General features: G+C 47.5%; 1 protein-coding gene and 1 long non-coding RNA gene across 2 annotated transcripts; one reads left to right on the forward strand and one right to left on the reverse strand.

The window, feature by feature from the left end:
• Positions 1-5229: 5229 nt before the first annotated feature.
• On the forward strand, positions 5230-7700 carry LOC119367985. The gene is made up of 3 exons (XR_005176482.1): positions 5230-6146; positions 6221-6352; positions 6611-7700. It is a non-coding gene; the product is annotated as an uncharacterized LOC119367985 (long non-coding RNA).
• A 6565-nt stretch (positions 7701-14265) lies between these two features.
• On the reverse strand, positions 14266-15057 carry LOC119367986 (probable E3 ubiquitin-protein ligase ATL44). Its single transcript, XM_037633355.1, has one exon. The coding sequence runs from the start codon at positions 15011-15013 to the stop codon at positions 14405-14407; it is 609 nt and encodes a 202-aa protein (XP_037489252.1). The 5' UTR covers positions 15014-15057; the 3' UTR covers positions 14266-14404.
• Between the last annotated feature and the right edge of the window lie 1294 nt (positions 15058-16351).

A 16351-nucleotide genomic window follows, 5' to 3' on the forward strand; every position in this document is an offset into this window, starting at 1 on the left:
TCTCTGACCCGTTCGTTTTCGAGCTTCTTGCATGTCGTGATTCAATGCTTTCCTCCATTCAAAATGGGGTTCAAGGATATGGCGATCAAGACGGACTGCCAGGAAGTTGTGTCACTGTGGTTGTTCAAGAATGATAGATCAATGGGCACCGCATATATTTTGAGAGATGACTGCACTTATCTCGCCCTTGCGGGGGTTTAAGCTTCATTTTGTGAGAATAAGTGCCGATGTAGCAACACATGTGTGTAAAGTAGGGCCTAGTATATTGTCCTTATACACGTATTCATGTACGTATGTAATTGTAATTGTGATCATCTATATATTGAGACGTGAGGCTGGATGTCAACCACCCACGCAAAACCCTAAACCCTGTGTTTAACTTGTATCAGCCAGGTCGGGCCGCCGCTACACGTCCCTCACGCCGCCGCCCGATCCCATCGTCCACATCGCTGCCCCTGCTCTTGCTAGCTAGCTATGCTCATACGCAGGAACCATCCAGCTGCTTGCTAGCTAGCTAGCTAGCTTTGCTCGTACGTGGTCGCCACTTCCGATCGCTGCCACTGCTTCCGTTCGCTGCCGCCACACGAGCCATCTTCCGCGCCGCCGCCGTGCAATGTCCCATCCGCGCCGCTGCTGCGATGTCGTCCGCCACTCTGTCCAACGCCCAAACTGCCGGCGCCATCGTCTCTTCCCCCGTCGCCTCGATCCCCGCCACGCTCGCCGTCCCGACGATCTCCGTCCGCCTCGGTTGTCACAACTTCATGCTCTGGGGGGGGGGGCATCACTAGCACGGTTCTTGTCGGTGCCAACCTCCACGGACACCTCGATGGCACCAAGGCGGCACCGGCCAAAACACTCGTTGTCGGCACCGGTGATGCCGCTACCACCGTCGCCAACCCGAAGTACCACCAATGATGGGTTCAAGATCAGCGTGTCAAGGGGCTTCTTCTCACCTCCATGGATGAGGATATTACATGCCAACTCATTGGCTGCGAGTGGCCGCATGCGGTATGGACAGCCGTCGCCGCGTTCGGCGCCCAGAGCCGCGCCAATGTCCGCCACATCTGGCGGCAACTTTAGTCGCTGAGGAAGGACGATATGTCTGCCGCGGAATACATGCACAAGATGAAGGCCCTGGCCGACACCATGGCTGCTGCCGGATCTCCGATCCGCGATGATGAGCTTATCGATCACATCCTCACTGGCCTCGGCTCCGCCTACAACTCCATCGCCGCCTCCTTGGGCGTGAGTAACGCACCCATGCCCTACTCCAGTTTTTACTCATTGGTTCTGTCCTTCGAGGCGCTGCAGGCACAACAGAGCGCGGTGGAGGGGTGGTCTCCCTCGGTGAACGCCGTGACCCGTTCGGGTTCGTACCGCGTGGGCGGACGCGCGCCCTACTCCGATCCCTATCCCTCCCATGGTGGGGGGCACCCGGCTGATGGGCATGGCCAGCCAGGGCAGAACCGCCAGGGCGGTAATGGCGGCAATACCGGTGGCCGTGACCGCAATGCTGGTTATGCCGGCAATGGCCGGCAAGGTGGAGGAGGCAATGTCGGCAACAACAATGGCGCGGGAGGTGGGCGTCGCAACCACTGGCGTCCCCGGTGCCAAATTTGCAGGAACTGGGGCCATGAAGCCGACGACTGCCGCAAGCGCTATGATCAGGATCACAACTCCCGTTCCGCAAACTCGGCATCCACCAACACTGTCGACTTCCCTTGGGTGCTGGATACCGGGGCTACGGATCACTTGACCGATGATCTTGAGCGCCTCCAGGTTCACGAGCGCTATGACGGCAAGGATCAGGTTCCGGTGGCCAATGGTGCAGGTTTGTCTATTTCACACATTGGTCATTCGCGTTTACCTGGTTCATCTCTTCAACTGCGTAACATCCTTCATGTTCCACACATCATCCAGCATCTTCTCTCTGTTTATCGTCTTCTTTGTGATAATGACGTCCTTGTTGAATTTTACCGTTGTTTTTTCCTTGTTAAGGACAAAGCAACCAGGCGCGTCATCCTTCACGGTAGAAGTTACAGGGGGGGGTCTATCCGGTCCCCTTCGCTCGTGTGTCATCTTCATCGTCTCGCCGTGCCTCCTCCGATGTTCGAGTTTCGTCGTCGCAATGGCATCAACGTCTTGGTCATCCTACAAATAATGTGGTCACTTCCATTGTTCGGAGTCATGACCTTCCGTGTTCTAGTTCAAATAATTCATCGTTAGTTTGTGATGCCTGTCAGTGTGCTAAGAGTCATCACACTACAAGAAATATGTCATCAGTGACCCTGGAAGAATTGGTCATAGATCTATGACCATTTCAGACCAATTGGTCAAAAGCTGTTCGGGGGGCTCCAAACCCTAAACTATAATGACCATTTTGGTCAGAAAGGTCGTAATTTCCTTACACGAAATGGTCATAAAGCAGATAGTACTGCTCCGCTGCCTTATTTCTAGCTGATCATGACCAATATAGATGGTCATAACCTTGTAAGTTATGGTGGGTTGCTATGACTAGGCGCCACCTCATCAGTTTTGCCTATGTGTCATGTCCATGTGGCAGTTTTTGCCCTAGGTTGTGAAGCAACCTATATTTCTGTCATTCCCAAAATTCCCAAAAAAATCTCATAAATTCTTTGGGTCATATCTTCGTCAAATATGTAAAAAACCTTCCTTGCCTAGTTCAGAAATAATTCAAAAATGTTCATTTTCCTATTCTGTTCAGAAAAACACTTTGTGAAGGAAGTACCACTTTGGCATGTCCAAATGGTATCCATTTTCTACAGTGCTTTCCTATGCCCAAATAACCATCCTCCACCAAATGCCAGCTCAATCCATTCATTATTTTGAGCCCAGCTTCAACATTCGTATTTATGTCCAGTGTGGTACTTTGCAAAGCAAGTACCACCTACGCTCCTCCTTTTGAGCTGAAAATTTGTGAAGACGGTGTTCTTAGTAACTGATCATCCTCAGCCAAAACTCACGCCCATTAGCCATGTGCATTTTCCGTACCGCTAATCAAACACTTGGCTGCTTATTCATGTTTGAGCATCGATCGGTCTCCTTGTGAGAATATTATGTTGTGATTTTCTTCCTAGCACCTACCTGGGGAGTGCCCAACCCACTAGACATGCCTAGGCCGCCCAAAACACATGGCAACACCACAGTCACGCGGTGACAACGCGACGGGCATGCGAGTTTACGCGCTCTAGAGTTGGGGCCCTCGACGTATCGCCACCAAACCATGTATTTATGATTAAATAGGTACTTATGTAACTAGAAATGATTTTTGGAAAAAATAATAGCAAACTATGAGGCAGCTGTAGTTCAAATTTGACCCGCTTCCTACTAAATCGGCGGGAATTTGTCTTTTTCACCAGAGGTGGATCAAAACTTTTTACACCCAACCAGTTGGTCAATTGTGCATTAAATATGTCCTAGTATTTTATAAAAATGATTTGGTCCAATTTTGCAAGAATTATTTGGTAGGTCCTTCACAAAAAAACCTCATTTGTGGCACTCAAAATGGAAAATGAAATTTTCGTACACAGAAAATGAAAACTTCCTTAGAAAACATTGTTTGCCATTCCAAGATGCACCCCTGTGCACAATATGAGATCATTTGAACAAACTATGCCATGAATGTGGCCGTAAGATTGATCATTATGCTTGAAAGCCATGAATCTTCACACATGATAGCTCATTTTTGAGAACACTTTTTTAAAATAATTTAGGTATTACAAGTTTATTATTTTTCTTGGAAACTTGGTCACATATAAGGACACAATGCGGAGGTTTTCCAATTTTTTGATTTTTTTGAATTTTTTATGCCCGTTTCGAAATGCGGTCAAAACGGCGGGCTTGACTGTTCCTAGCTAGTGGTTGAATCTTGGAAAACTTTTGATGTTTCTCTAATTAAATAGATACTTATGTACCTAGAAATGATTTTTGTATAAAATAAAGAGCAAAGTATGAGGCAGCTGCAGTTCAAATTTGACCCGCTTCCAACTGAATCGGCGGAAATTTGTCTTTTTCACCAGAGGTGGATCAAAACTTTTTACACCCAACAATTTGGTCAATTGTGCATTAAATATGGCCTAGTATTTTACAAAAATGATTTGGTACAATAGTGCAAGAATTATTTAGTAGGTCCTTCACAAAAAAACCTCATTTGGGGCACTCAGAAAATGGAAAATGAATTTTCCGTGCACAGAAAATGAAAACTTCCTTAGGCACCATTGTTTTCCATTCCAAGATGCACCCTTGTGCACAATATGAGATCATTTGAACAAACTATGCCATGAATGTGGCCATCAGATTGATCATTTGTTTGAAAGCCATTTATCTTCACGCATGATAGCTCATTTTTGAGAACACTTTTTAAAAATAATTTCCGCATTACAAGGTTATTATTTTTCCTGGAAACTTGGTCACATATAATGACACAATGCGAAGGTTTTCCAATTTTTTGTTTTTTTTTGAATTTTTTATGCCCGTTTCAAAATGGGTCAAAACGGTGGGCTTGACCGTTCCTAGCTAGTGGTTGAATCTTGGAAAACTTTTGATGTTTCTCTAATTAAATAGATACTTATGTACCTAGCAATGATTTTTGAAAAAAATAAAGAGCAAACTATGAGGCAGCGGCAGTTCAAATTTGACCCGCTTCCAGCTGAATCGGCGGAAATTTATCTTTTTCACCAGAGGTGGATCAAAACTTTTTACACCCAACCATTTGGTCAATTGTGCATTAAATATGGCCTAGTAATTAAAAAAATGATTTGGTCCAATTTTGCACGAATTATTTGGTAGGTCCATCACAAAAAACCCTCATTTGGGGCACTCGAAAAAAATGGAAAATGATTTTTTTGCCAAAAAAACTCATTTCTCATGGCACCTTTTTAAAGATATTTATCTCATTTCATGTTTATTATTTTTCCTCGAAACTTGTCCACATTTGGTGACAAAGTGAGAACGTTTTACATTTTCTTGTTGAATTTCTCGGGTCATAAAATAGCAAACATGATTTTAACACATTATTTGTACTCAACTACGACCAATTTAGATGGTCATAATGTCTTACTGCAGTCTGATTGGCCGGTGGACGTCTCATGCGGATCATGCATCGCACACCGTCGAATGCTCGCGGATCCAACGACAGTCCTTGACCCTTTCACACAAACCCCGAAACCCTAGCTATGTCCTCGTGCTCATTTTCCATCCACCCCCGCCTCCTTTCTTTCCCTCTCCTCCTCTCCCCTTCCAGATCCGGCGGAGCTCCTCTCCATCCTCACCGCATCGACACCCCGACCCCCTCCCATTCCTCTCGCGACGCATCCACCGCATCCGTCGTCTTCTCTCTCACGACGCTGCACCCTCCCCTTCCTTCTCCACACAAACCGATCCAAGACTCGAAACAATCGTCCTCTCCCCCCTCATTCGATCGACCCCGACTGGCCGCGGCGGCAATGGATCTCTTCGGCGGGGCTGGCGGCAGTGCGATGCTATCGGAGATGTACCCAAGCGCGGGGCTGCTACAAGGCAGGAGAGAAGCAAAGCAGGGCAGGGGAGCCTCCACGGCCTAGCCGCCGTGGCCTCCCACTAAAAAATCCCCCACACCCCACCCTTGACGCCACTCCACCCCCTCCGCCGCGCCCGAGCCCGCATGAGCCGGGCCGTCCCGTCGCATCCAGATCCCTCCGCCGCCGCCCCGTCCTCCTCTCCCCTCGCCTCCGCCACCCACCTCTCCCCTCGCCTCCGCCACCCACCTCCCCATGGCGCGCCTCTTTCCCGTCCCAGATCAGATCCAGCACGCCCCCAACCGCATCCACAGCCCACGCCACCGCGGCTCCCAATCCCTCCCACGCAGCCGCCGCAGCTCCCAATCCCTCCCACGCAGCCGCCGCCAATGCCTCCCGGACATCCACCTCGAAGGGACAATGACGGCGACTAGGATGTCTTCCTGCCCCAGCGACGACGACGTTCTTCGCCACCGCCGTGGTCGGGATGCGGCGACCAGCAGAGGAACTCCTCCGGCAGAGGGGGAGTCCTCCCTTGCTTCCTTGTCCACCACGAACCACACACAGGCAGGGGAGGAGCCGCGGCGTCCAACCTCCACCGCCGCCCGAAGCCGGCAAATCATCTGACGCGTGAGTGCCTTCTCTCCTTCTCCCTCCTCTGCTTCTTCCTTCTTCCCCCAAACTGATGTGTGATGTGCACACAGAGGCAGTTGAAGGGGCCAGGCCATCGAGAGGCTGCAGGGCCATGGACATGCCAGAGAGGAGGACATTCTTGGCCGATGTAGAAGCTGCGGGAGAGGAGGGCTCTGACCTTGACGGATGCCATGCAATGGAAGGTAGCTCTCTCTCTGTCCCCTCTTCTTCCTCTTTGTGCAAGTGAGCAACCCTGAAGATCGATCTACCCAGTTGGATTACATCTGCAACCTATCATTTACTACTTCTAAAGAATAGCATGAATGCATGATTCATCTCACTCTTATGATATATCTCATTTTGTTTGATATTTGGTTTTTCATGTGGTGTTTATGAAACATTTATGCTAATAATGCAAATGCTAACTAGTTGCCATCCGGTTGATTGCTTATTTTATTCAGGTCGGCAAGGAAGCCAGTGGGACGGAGGCGACGAACTCTGCTGCAGCCACGGCCGGCTGTGCTTCTGCCTTCGTGGTGGCCTAGGACTTGTGATTGTGGTGTTGTGCTTTGACCGGTGGCATGATTTACACACTATGGCAATGTTAGGTTTAGGGAAATATGTATTGTTGCTCCTGATTGAACCAGTTGACCAGTACATTGCAGCTAGAACAAGAAATAACTATTTCTTTGCTGCCTCCCAGCCTTTCTGTTGATATTTTTAACTCGATTTTCTGATAATTGGAAACCAGCAACAATTTCACTAAAAAGATTATAGTGAAACCATATTATATCTGAAATAGTAAACAGATTGACACATCCGGAAGCTTAAAGCTAGTCATGCTTTTTCATTCAACTTTTTCCATTGCAACTTGCAAGATAGTAAAATTTATCCTGATGTGTCTTGATATTGTTCAGCAATTTACAATAGCTTGTATTTATTTAGTTATTGTCAGAATATAGTATTAGTTTATTAAATTCGAAAAATAGTAAGTAATGCTCAGCTTCTTGCTTCTCAACCTTAATTTGTGTAATTTGTTCTGGCCAATAACTAGAGACATGACTTGTCTAAGGATTAGTTTATTAACTAAAGACATCAGGTCGGTGGATAACTAGATACTTGATAGTATTAGATCTTAAGGTTGTATCTAGTTATCTAGTTATTTCTTACTCCTTTTTAACTAGTTTAGTAAAAAGCTGACTTTTCAATTGACTTTCAATTTGTGTATCTAGATTAATATGTCGTCAAGTGGGAGGTCTTCTTTCGAGCTGATAGTAGTGCAGTCCTTGCAGTGCGTGGATCGATGACATGACAACACCACAAGAACAATTTTTTGAGTTCTCTTTTTATCTTCTAAGTGTTTGTTTGATTAGACAGTGTCACTTTTTGTTCTTCGTCTGTTTCTAGTGGCTTAGCATTCATTCAGTGGCCGTCCCTTGTTTCATGTAATTTAGTAGATTTATTTCCACCATGCACATTTCTTTTACTGCAGAACTGAACAGTGTATGGTCTGAGAGTTTCAGTTCTTGTTTGCCATGCATGTAGCTGTGGTCCTATCATGGTTTCAGTGGACAATTGCATGGAATGGTTCCTCTAGTTAGAGCAATCCTTTCTTTTGCGTGATAGTGCCTTTTTAATAAACTAGTTAAAAAGGAGTAAGAAATAACTAGATAACTAGATACAACCTTAAGATCTGATTTATGTAATACTATCTAATACACAAATATCTAGATAGTGCCTTTTCAATCTGATTTATGTAATACTATCTAGTACACAAATATCTAATACACAAATACCAAAAAGTCAATTTGTGTATTAGATAGTGCCTTTTCAATTTGTGTAATTTGTTCTGGCCAATAATTAGAGACATGACTTCTCAACCTTAATTGCATGGACTAGTTTTTGTGTAATTTGTGTAATTTGTGTATTTCAGAGCAAGTATTAGTTTATTAACTTGAGACGTAACTCTTTCTTGGTGTTCCAAATGTGTTGATATGTATCACTTGTCTAAGATCTGATCTAGAACTGAATTGCTCCCCGGTTTTGTTGTGGGCGTATGCTCTGTGGTCAATGATTGCGTGTTGTATACATATTAAAACCAAAAATAGGAGCAGTTTTAGTCATGAAGATTAGAAATGAATTCTGCTCCTGTTTGCTGTAGGTGTATGCTCTTATTGCTGAATAGTTTGGTGGTATTGTATGTCACATTACACCTGGCATAACGTGATAGAGAGCTCATGAGTTACAACAAAGTAATCTTAGTTCTTAGTCTGTGTTATTTCAATATAAGTAATCTTCTGTACAATCAAAAACTGATGCACGTGCTACTACCAGTAGTGTTTGTCATTTTGTTTTCCTCTACCAACTGTCAATTAATTCCCTGGTTACTAATATTTAGGGGATGTTACTGTTTTAAGTTTCTATACTACTATTTGTGTTGCTACTGTTTTGTCGGTGTTATGCATATAGGCATGGGAGATGCTATCCTAGAATTATGCACTGCTTGAGCTCATATATCTCCATTTAACTACTGTGGTTTATGTTTCTGTCTTGTGATATAGGAATCGGTGCTTGCTATGTCTTGTGTAGTGGTCTGATTACTTTCTAGTAGATACACATGTACTGGCTATTTATAGTGCTTCATTTGCTACCGCTCCACCAGTCTCTGCACCGTGCCGAGACATACGCATCCCACTCTCCCTCCTCCCTGACGGGCTCTCATCCAAGCTAGATATAGGCGCGTCCCCGACGACTGCTGCTGGACCCGACCCCTCCTCGTTGCCTGGATGTATCTCGACACCCTCATTGTCGACGACGTCCGCATCGACAGCTACCTCACCAGGTCCCTCAATCTTCCTGTGGCAAGTACCATTGCTTACATTTTTCATCTACCCATAGTGTACAATCTTCAACTGTACTGGATTGTTGCACACTCGTGTTGGACGAGGGCAAGTACCCTGTCAATGCCCCACCCAAGGAGACTGTCGCCAGCATCCAGCCACGACATCATTCTGTAGGGCGGTAGGCGGCATGTGGCCTTGGTTGGCGAATAATTGGCAACCGACGCATCGCTGCACTAAGTCCTGAGCGTTTGCCCGGGCCGTTGGCCAATAAAATCCGGTACGGAAGGCCTTGCTTACAAGGGCCCGGGCTGCGGCGTGGTGCCCGCCGAGTCCGGCATGAATTTCAGCCAGAAGGTTTCACCCTTCCTCTTCAGAGATACACCTTTGAAGGACTCCGGTTGTGCTTTTCTTATAAAGCTCTCCCTCGTGGACTTTGTAGGCTTTAGATCGCCGCACTATGCAGCGGGCCTCGTTTTGGTCCTCGGGAAGTTCCTGCCTAGTTAGGTAGGCTAGGAATGGTTCTGTCCACGGGGCAATGACTGCCATTATTGTGTGGGCTGACGGTGTTGTTTCGTTGGCGGAGCGACCAACTGTGTCAGAGTGTTCGGTGAGGGGCAGTGTGGTTGTGTCCGGGCTATTGTTTCCAGACTCTCCCTCCCATGATACGGATGGCTTGAACAGCCTCTCTAGGAAGATGTTGGGAGGGACGGCATCGCGCTTGGCGCCAATGCGTGCCAACACGTCTGCTGCCAGGTTATTCTCCCGGGCTATGTGATGAAATTCGAGCCCCTCAAACCGAGCTAACATCTTTAAGACGGCGTTGCGGTAAGCTTCCATTTTTGGATCCTTAGCGTCAAAGTCTCCGTTTATTTGGGATATCGCGAGGTTTGAATCCCCGCGGACCTCTAGGCGCTGAATGCCCATGGAGACTGCCATCCAGAGACCATGTAGAAGGGCCTTGTACTCGGCTGCGTTGTTGGAATCCGTGTACATTATCTGAAGTACGTATTGGACTGTATCTCCGGTTGGGGACGTCAGAATGACGCCAGCCCCCAGGCTAGCCAACATTTTGGAGCCGTCGAAGTGCATGATCCAGTTGGAGTATGCGCCGTACTCTTTAGGGAGCTCGGCTTCAGTCCATTCGCCGATGAAGTCGGCCAAAACCTGCGACTTAATAGCTCGCCTTGGCTTGTAAGTTATGTTGAACGGGAGGAGCTCGATGGCCCATTTGGCAATCCGTCCCGTTGCGTCGCGGTTGTTTATGATATCATTAAGAGGTACTTCGGATGCCACTATTATTGAACACTCTTGAAAATAGTGTCGCAGCTTCCGGGATGCCATGAACACCGCGTATGCTATCTTTTGATAATGCGGGTACCGTGACTTGCATGGAGTTAGGACAGTGGACACGTAATAAACTGGTTTTTGGAGGGGGGGACTTGTGTCCATCCGTTTCTCGTTCGACAATGAGCACCACGCTTACAACTTGATGGGTTGCCGCGATGTATAATAGCATTGGTTCGCCCGTGTTGGGCACGGCCAGGACCGGATTTGTTGCCAGTATGGCTTTGATTTCTTCGAGTCCGGCCGTGGCGGCATCCGTCCACTCGAAGTGTTCGGTGCACCGCAGGAGGCGGTAAAGGGGTAATGCCTTTTCTCCTAAGTGGGAGATGAAGCGGCTTAGAGCCGCCACGCATCCTGTCAATTTTTGTATTTGTTTGAGGTCTTTTGGGGTATCCAATTGTGACAGAGCTCGGATCTTGGCTGGGTTTGCTTCAATTCCTCTACCGGATACGATGAAGCCCAAGAGCTTTCCGGCTGGTACGTCGAAAACGCATTTTTCCGGGTTGAGCTTAATGTCATATGTTTGGAGATTGTCGAACGTGAGCCTCAAGTCTTCTACTAGAGTATCGACGTGTTTGGTTTTGACGACCACGTCATCTACGTACGCTTCAACTGTTTTGCCGATCTGGTTGGCCAGACATGTCTGAATCATGCGCTGATATGTTGCGCCGGCGTTTTTGAGCCCGAAGGGCATCGTGTTGAAGCAGAATGGGCCGTATGGGGTGATAAATGCCATTGCGGCTTGGTCCGACTCTGCCATCTTGATTTGGTGGTAGCCAGAGCATGCATCGAGGAAACACAATGAGTCGTGTCTTGCAGTGGCGTCGATGATTTGATCAATTCGGGGGAGGAGGAAGGGATCCTTTGGGCATGCCTTATTTAGGTCTTTGAAATCGACGCATAGGCGCCAGGATTTGTCCTTCTTTGGTACCATCACCAGGTTTGCTAGCCAGTCCGGATGTTTTATATCTTTGATGAATCCGGCTTCCAGCTGTTTTGCTAGCACCTCTCCCATGGATTGTCTCTTGGGTTCGGAGAAACGCCGCAGAGGTTTATAAATCCGAAACCTTGCCCGATATAAGATTCAGGGGCCAAGAAGTTTCCAAATTTGGAAGCTTGCTTTCTTGGACATTATTCAATGAATCATACCTGTTGCCTGACTTTAGGTTCAGGGCTTGGGCAACATCCTCCCCTCCGCAGGTGTCCGGCTTGGAGGGGTCAGGAATCCGGACACATCTAGTCCTTAGAGCGGGCGAAGATTTGCCGCATTGTTCTTCCACCACTTCAACGTGGTGGGTGACCCAGGAAGAGTCGATATCTCTCTGATCGGGTTTAAGCCCTATCTGGTCGTAATCTGTAGCGACTCCCAGGGCGACAATGCGATCCAAGAGCTCGTTCAGGGAAGAGAGCTCCGTCGGATCTAACTGCTCGGCGAGTTCCGAGCTGATGTGAAGATTGCTTTTGATGGCCCGAGAGGTCATCATCGGCGCGGCGGCCGAAAAGGCGGTCATCAAAAAATTGCCTAGCCGGAGAGTTTGGCCGACAGCCAAAGCTCCTTTAGCAACAACGCCGTCTTTAAAGACGGGGTGCGGCATCCTTCCTGACGGTGACGACACAGAGGAACTCTCAATGAAAGCACCAATGTCGGTGTCAAAACCGGCGGATCTCGGGTAGGGGGTCCCGAACTGTGCGTCTAGGCGGATGGTAATAGGAGACAAGGGACACGGTGTGTTTACCCAGGTTCGGGCCCTCTCAATGGAGGTAAAACCCTACTCCTGCTTGATTAATATTGATGATATGGGTAGTACAAGAGTGGATCTACCACGAGATCAGAGAGGCTAAACCCTAGAAGCTAGCCTATGGTATGATTGTTGTTCGTCCTACGGACTAAACCTCTCCGGTTTATATAGACACCGGATAGGTCTAGGGTTACACAGAGTCGGTTACAATGGGAGGAGATCTTCATATCGTATCGCCAAGCTTGCCTTCCACGCCAAGGAAAGTCCCATCCGGACACGGGACGGAGTCTTCAATCTTGTATCTTCATAGTCCGGGAGTCCGGCCAAAGGTCATAGTCCGGCCAGCCGGACACCCCCTAATCCAGGACTCCCTCAATCGTCCAGATGGGTCTGTTGATAAGCACAAAGCTCGTCTTGTTGCTTGCGGTTTCACTCAACAGCATGGGATTGACTACGGAGATACTTTTAGCCCGGTGGTGAAGCCTGCCACGGTTCGCTTGGTTCTGTCTCTTGCTGTGTCTCGTGGTTGGAGCCTCCGACAGATTGATGTGAGCAATGCCTTTTTACATGGGTTCTTGGCCGAAGATGTGTACATGCAGCAACCACCTGGGTTCGAGGATGCCACTTATCCCTCTCATGTCTGCAAACTTCAGTGGTCTATTTATGGTCTCAAGCAGTCGCCTCGTGCCTGGTATGCTCGTTTGAGTCTGCGCCTTTCGCAACTCGGTTTTGTTGCCTCCAGATCAGATGCATCTCTGTTCATCTTCTCCCAGGGTAAAATACAGATATACATGCTGGTGTACGTTGATGATATTGTGATTGCTGGCTCTACCCCCGCCGTGGTGGATCGTCTTGTGCAGTCGTTGTCTGCTAGCTTTCCCATCAAAGATTTGGGTCGCCTCGAGTACTTTCTTGGTTTGGAAGCGTCCTTTCATTCAGGGGGCATGACCTTGACGCAGAAAAAGTATGCTTTGGATCTTCTTCATCGCGTTAACATGGAGAACTGCAAGGCCACTTCCACTCCGCTTGCTACTTCCGAGAGTCTCTCACGTCATACTGGTGCACTACTGGGTAGAGATGACTCCTTTCGCTATCGTAGTGTGGTTGGAGCACTTCAGTATTTGACCCTCACTCGTCCTGATATCTCCTTCGCAGTGAACAAAGTGTGTCAGTTCCTGTCTCGGCCAACGGAGGATCATTGGGAAGCAGTCAAGCGTATTCTGAGATATGTCAAAGGTACGCTAGACATGGGACTACGGATTCGTAAGTCCAGATTTACTGGAGTGCGTATATTTACCGATGCAGACTGGGCAGGCTGTGTTGATGATAGGCGCTCCACTGGTGGTTTTGCTATATTTGTTGGACCTAACCTTGTATCTTTGAGCTCGAAGAAGCAACCCACAGTCTCGAGATCAAGCACCGAGGCAGAGTATAAGGCATTGGCCAATGGCACGGCTGAAGCCATTTGGATAGACTCAGTTCTCACAGAACTTGGAGTCCCACGGCAGCGCACTCCTATATTGTGGTGTGATAACTTAGGCGCAACTTACCTGACGGCGAATCCAGTGTTTCATGCTCGGACCAAACACATTGAGATTGATTTCCATTTTGTGAGAGAACGAGTAGCTGCTTGTGAACTGGAAGTCAGGTTTATTTCTACAGATGATCAGTTAGCGGATGTATTTACTAAACCCGCTACCAGACATATGCTAGACCGTTTTAGAACCAATCTGAATCTTGTATGTAGTTGAGATTGAGGGGGCATGTAAAGTAGGGCCTAGTATATTGTCCTTGTACACGTATTCGTATACGTATGTAATTGTAATTGTGATCATCTATATATTGAGAGGTGAGGCTGGATGTCAATTACCCACACAAAACCCTAAACCATGCGTTTAACTTTGGCTATAGAGGCTCTTTGTCTTGCTCCTTGCCTCACTATGTACCATGTATCCGTGTTAATCTGGTTGAGACATGTTCGATCAGATATGAACTTGTCCGTTAATGAATAAAGAGCCTCGAGGGCGTTTTCTCAACAAAAACTAACTAACTGAAGAAGTTGTCATGCGTGCCTATTGTACATTTTTATTTTTATTTAAAAAGGAAGCCTACGATTCACCCGTGTGATAAAGTGACAAGCTCTCGAATAAATACGTATGAAATATCCGCAAGTATTTTGCACATGAAACGAGGACAAAGCAATGATGATAGACACATATGAATCCGATTCCACACCCTCAACCAAGGGTAATGTGAAATCTTGAAGCACTCGTTCCACTTTGGTTTCACTAATCCTCAAGTAATCAGATGACCTTCCTCACACGGCCGTTTACAATGCCACGGGTGGGCTACGCGTCCACAGGACCCTCCCGTCGCCGAAGCCGCACGCGATCCTAGCCGGCCGCGACAAGGCAGGCGCGGCCTCCGCCAGCGGCACGGCAGGCACCACGGCCTTCCTGCCTAGCCGACTGTCCGCGGTGACCACGGGGCAGCGGCACAGCGGGCACTCTGGGCGCAGCAGCAGCCACCTGCCGATGCACTCGTCGTGGAACCAGTGCCCACAGCCCGGCAGCACGCGTACCGGCACCGCCGATGGCTCAGAGTCGCCGGAGAATTCCGCCGCTCCGACCAGCTCCGACAGGCACACCGCGCACTCCTGGGGCACAACCGCCGCCGCCACGGCGCTCGTGGCATCCTCGGGCCGGTCGCCGCGCGACGACGCCAAGGCAAGAATCCCCGCCGTGGCCGCGGCTGCCACACCGGCGACCACCGCGCCGGCAATAGCGATCATGGAATCCTTTTTGCGCCTCGGCGTGTGTCGATCGGTGTTAGTGCGTGGTATGATGGAGAAGAGAGGTCGGCGGGTGCATCGGCCGGTGATGATCTGTGTGGTATATAGGCAAAGAGGTCGACGAGAGGACGCGCGACGTGGATGCATCAACGCGCGGGTGCGGAGGAGCACATCAGGCAACCGAAAGCAAGCCCCCGACATGCGAGAAAGCGACCTCCTGCCCTTCTTTCTCCGATGCTTAAAGAAAGGGATATATGCGCATTAAGCGAGCCAAATCAGTCGTTGAAGACGTTCGTTGCATTCATGCTTTGCATGATCAGATCTTAATCTCTTCTTCTTGCATTTTTTTAAAAAACTCTTTTTTTTGCCAATGATGAGGTATCAATTATACTTGAACACTTATTTTTCTATAATATATATTTAAATATACTTGTGCATACCCTTCACTACTCCAAATAAGCTAACTACGAGAGTGGCTGGGTGATTAGGGGTAGGGATTAAAAAAAGATGAAACTGAGTGTTACTACTACATTTCTTTTTCATTTTTTGGAACATAAAAAGAATTTAGAAAACTTGAAAGAAAAATGGACGGAAATAAATATGGTGAAAACACCTATACAAAAATCGAATGTGGATGGTCAAGCTAATTTGGCGGGCTCCGAGGAGGGGCGCCGCGAGGATCAGTGAATCTCCTATTTTGGAACTGCCGGGGGGAGAGGCACAGTTCGCGAGGTATTGGCCCTCTCAAAAACCAATTGCCTCAAGCCCGTCTTCCTCTGTAAGACACATCAAGCTAGAGATAAGACGGAGAAACTTTGATGAAGGTTGGGTTTAAAAGGTTTTAGTGTTGTGAATAGTGATGGCAGAGGTGGTGGATTAGCATTGTTCCGCAGAAGTGGTGGATTAGCACCGCCCCATGATGAGATCTTAATCTTCTTTTTTTTGCCAATGATGAGATCTCAATTATGCGTGCGCACTTATTTCTAGTGATATATATTCAAATATAATTGTGCACATACTTCACTACTATAAATAAGCTAATTACCAAGTAGTGGTTCGATGAGTAGGGGTAGAGATCAAAAAAAGGGATGAAACAGGGTAGTTTTTTTCATATTATTTGGAAGATTTTTTTTAGAAAACCGTAGAAACAAATATGGACGGAAATAAAAATGGTACAAACACCAATACGAAATTGGATGTTTGCTGGAACTATGAAACCCACTAAATCATGGGAAAAACACAAGCAAACCAACAAACGTATTCAGTTGCTGACATGACTACGATAATTATGATATACTGGGAATGCCCCCCTCCCCCCACCCCCGAGCATTAGTTCAAAATTGTGGCACTTATTATGGATCGGAGGTAGTAGTAGGTACTACTTGTTTTATCTAGTTATATAGGACTCCCCATAGGAGACCACCTAAAATTATAGTCTAGATATTATTCCTAACTACATCCTTCCATGTGAGAATTGACTTCTTC

Source organism: Triticum dicoccoides, chromosome 2B (genome assembly GCF_002162155.2).
Source record: "Triticum dicoccoides isolate Atlit2015 ecotype Zavitan chromosome 2B, WEW_v2.0, whole genome shotgun sequence".
In the NCBI taxonomy this organism is placed as follows: Eukaryota; Viridiplantae; Streptophyta; class Magnoliopsida; order Poales; family Poaceae; genus Triticum; species Triticum dicoccoides.

Excerpts from the sequence above, each read along its gene's own strand:
- LOC119367986 (XM_037633355.1), bottom strand. The coding sequence starts at position 15,013 with ATGCATCCACGTCGCGCGTCCTCTCGTCGACCTCTTTGCCTATATACC.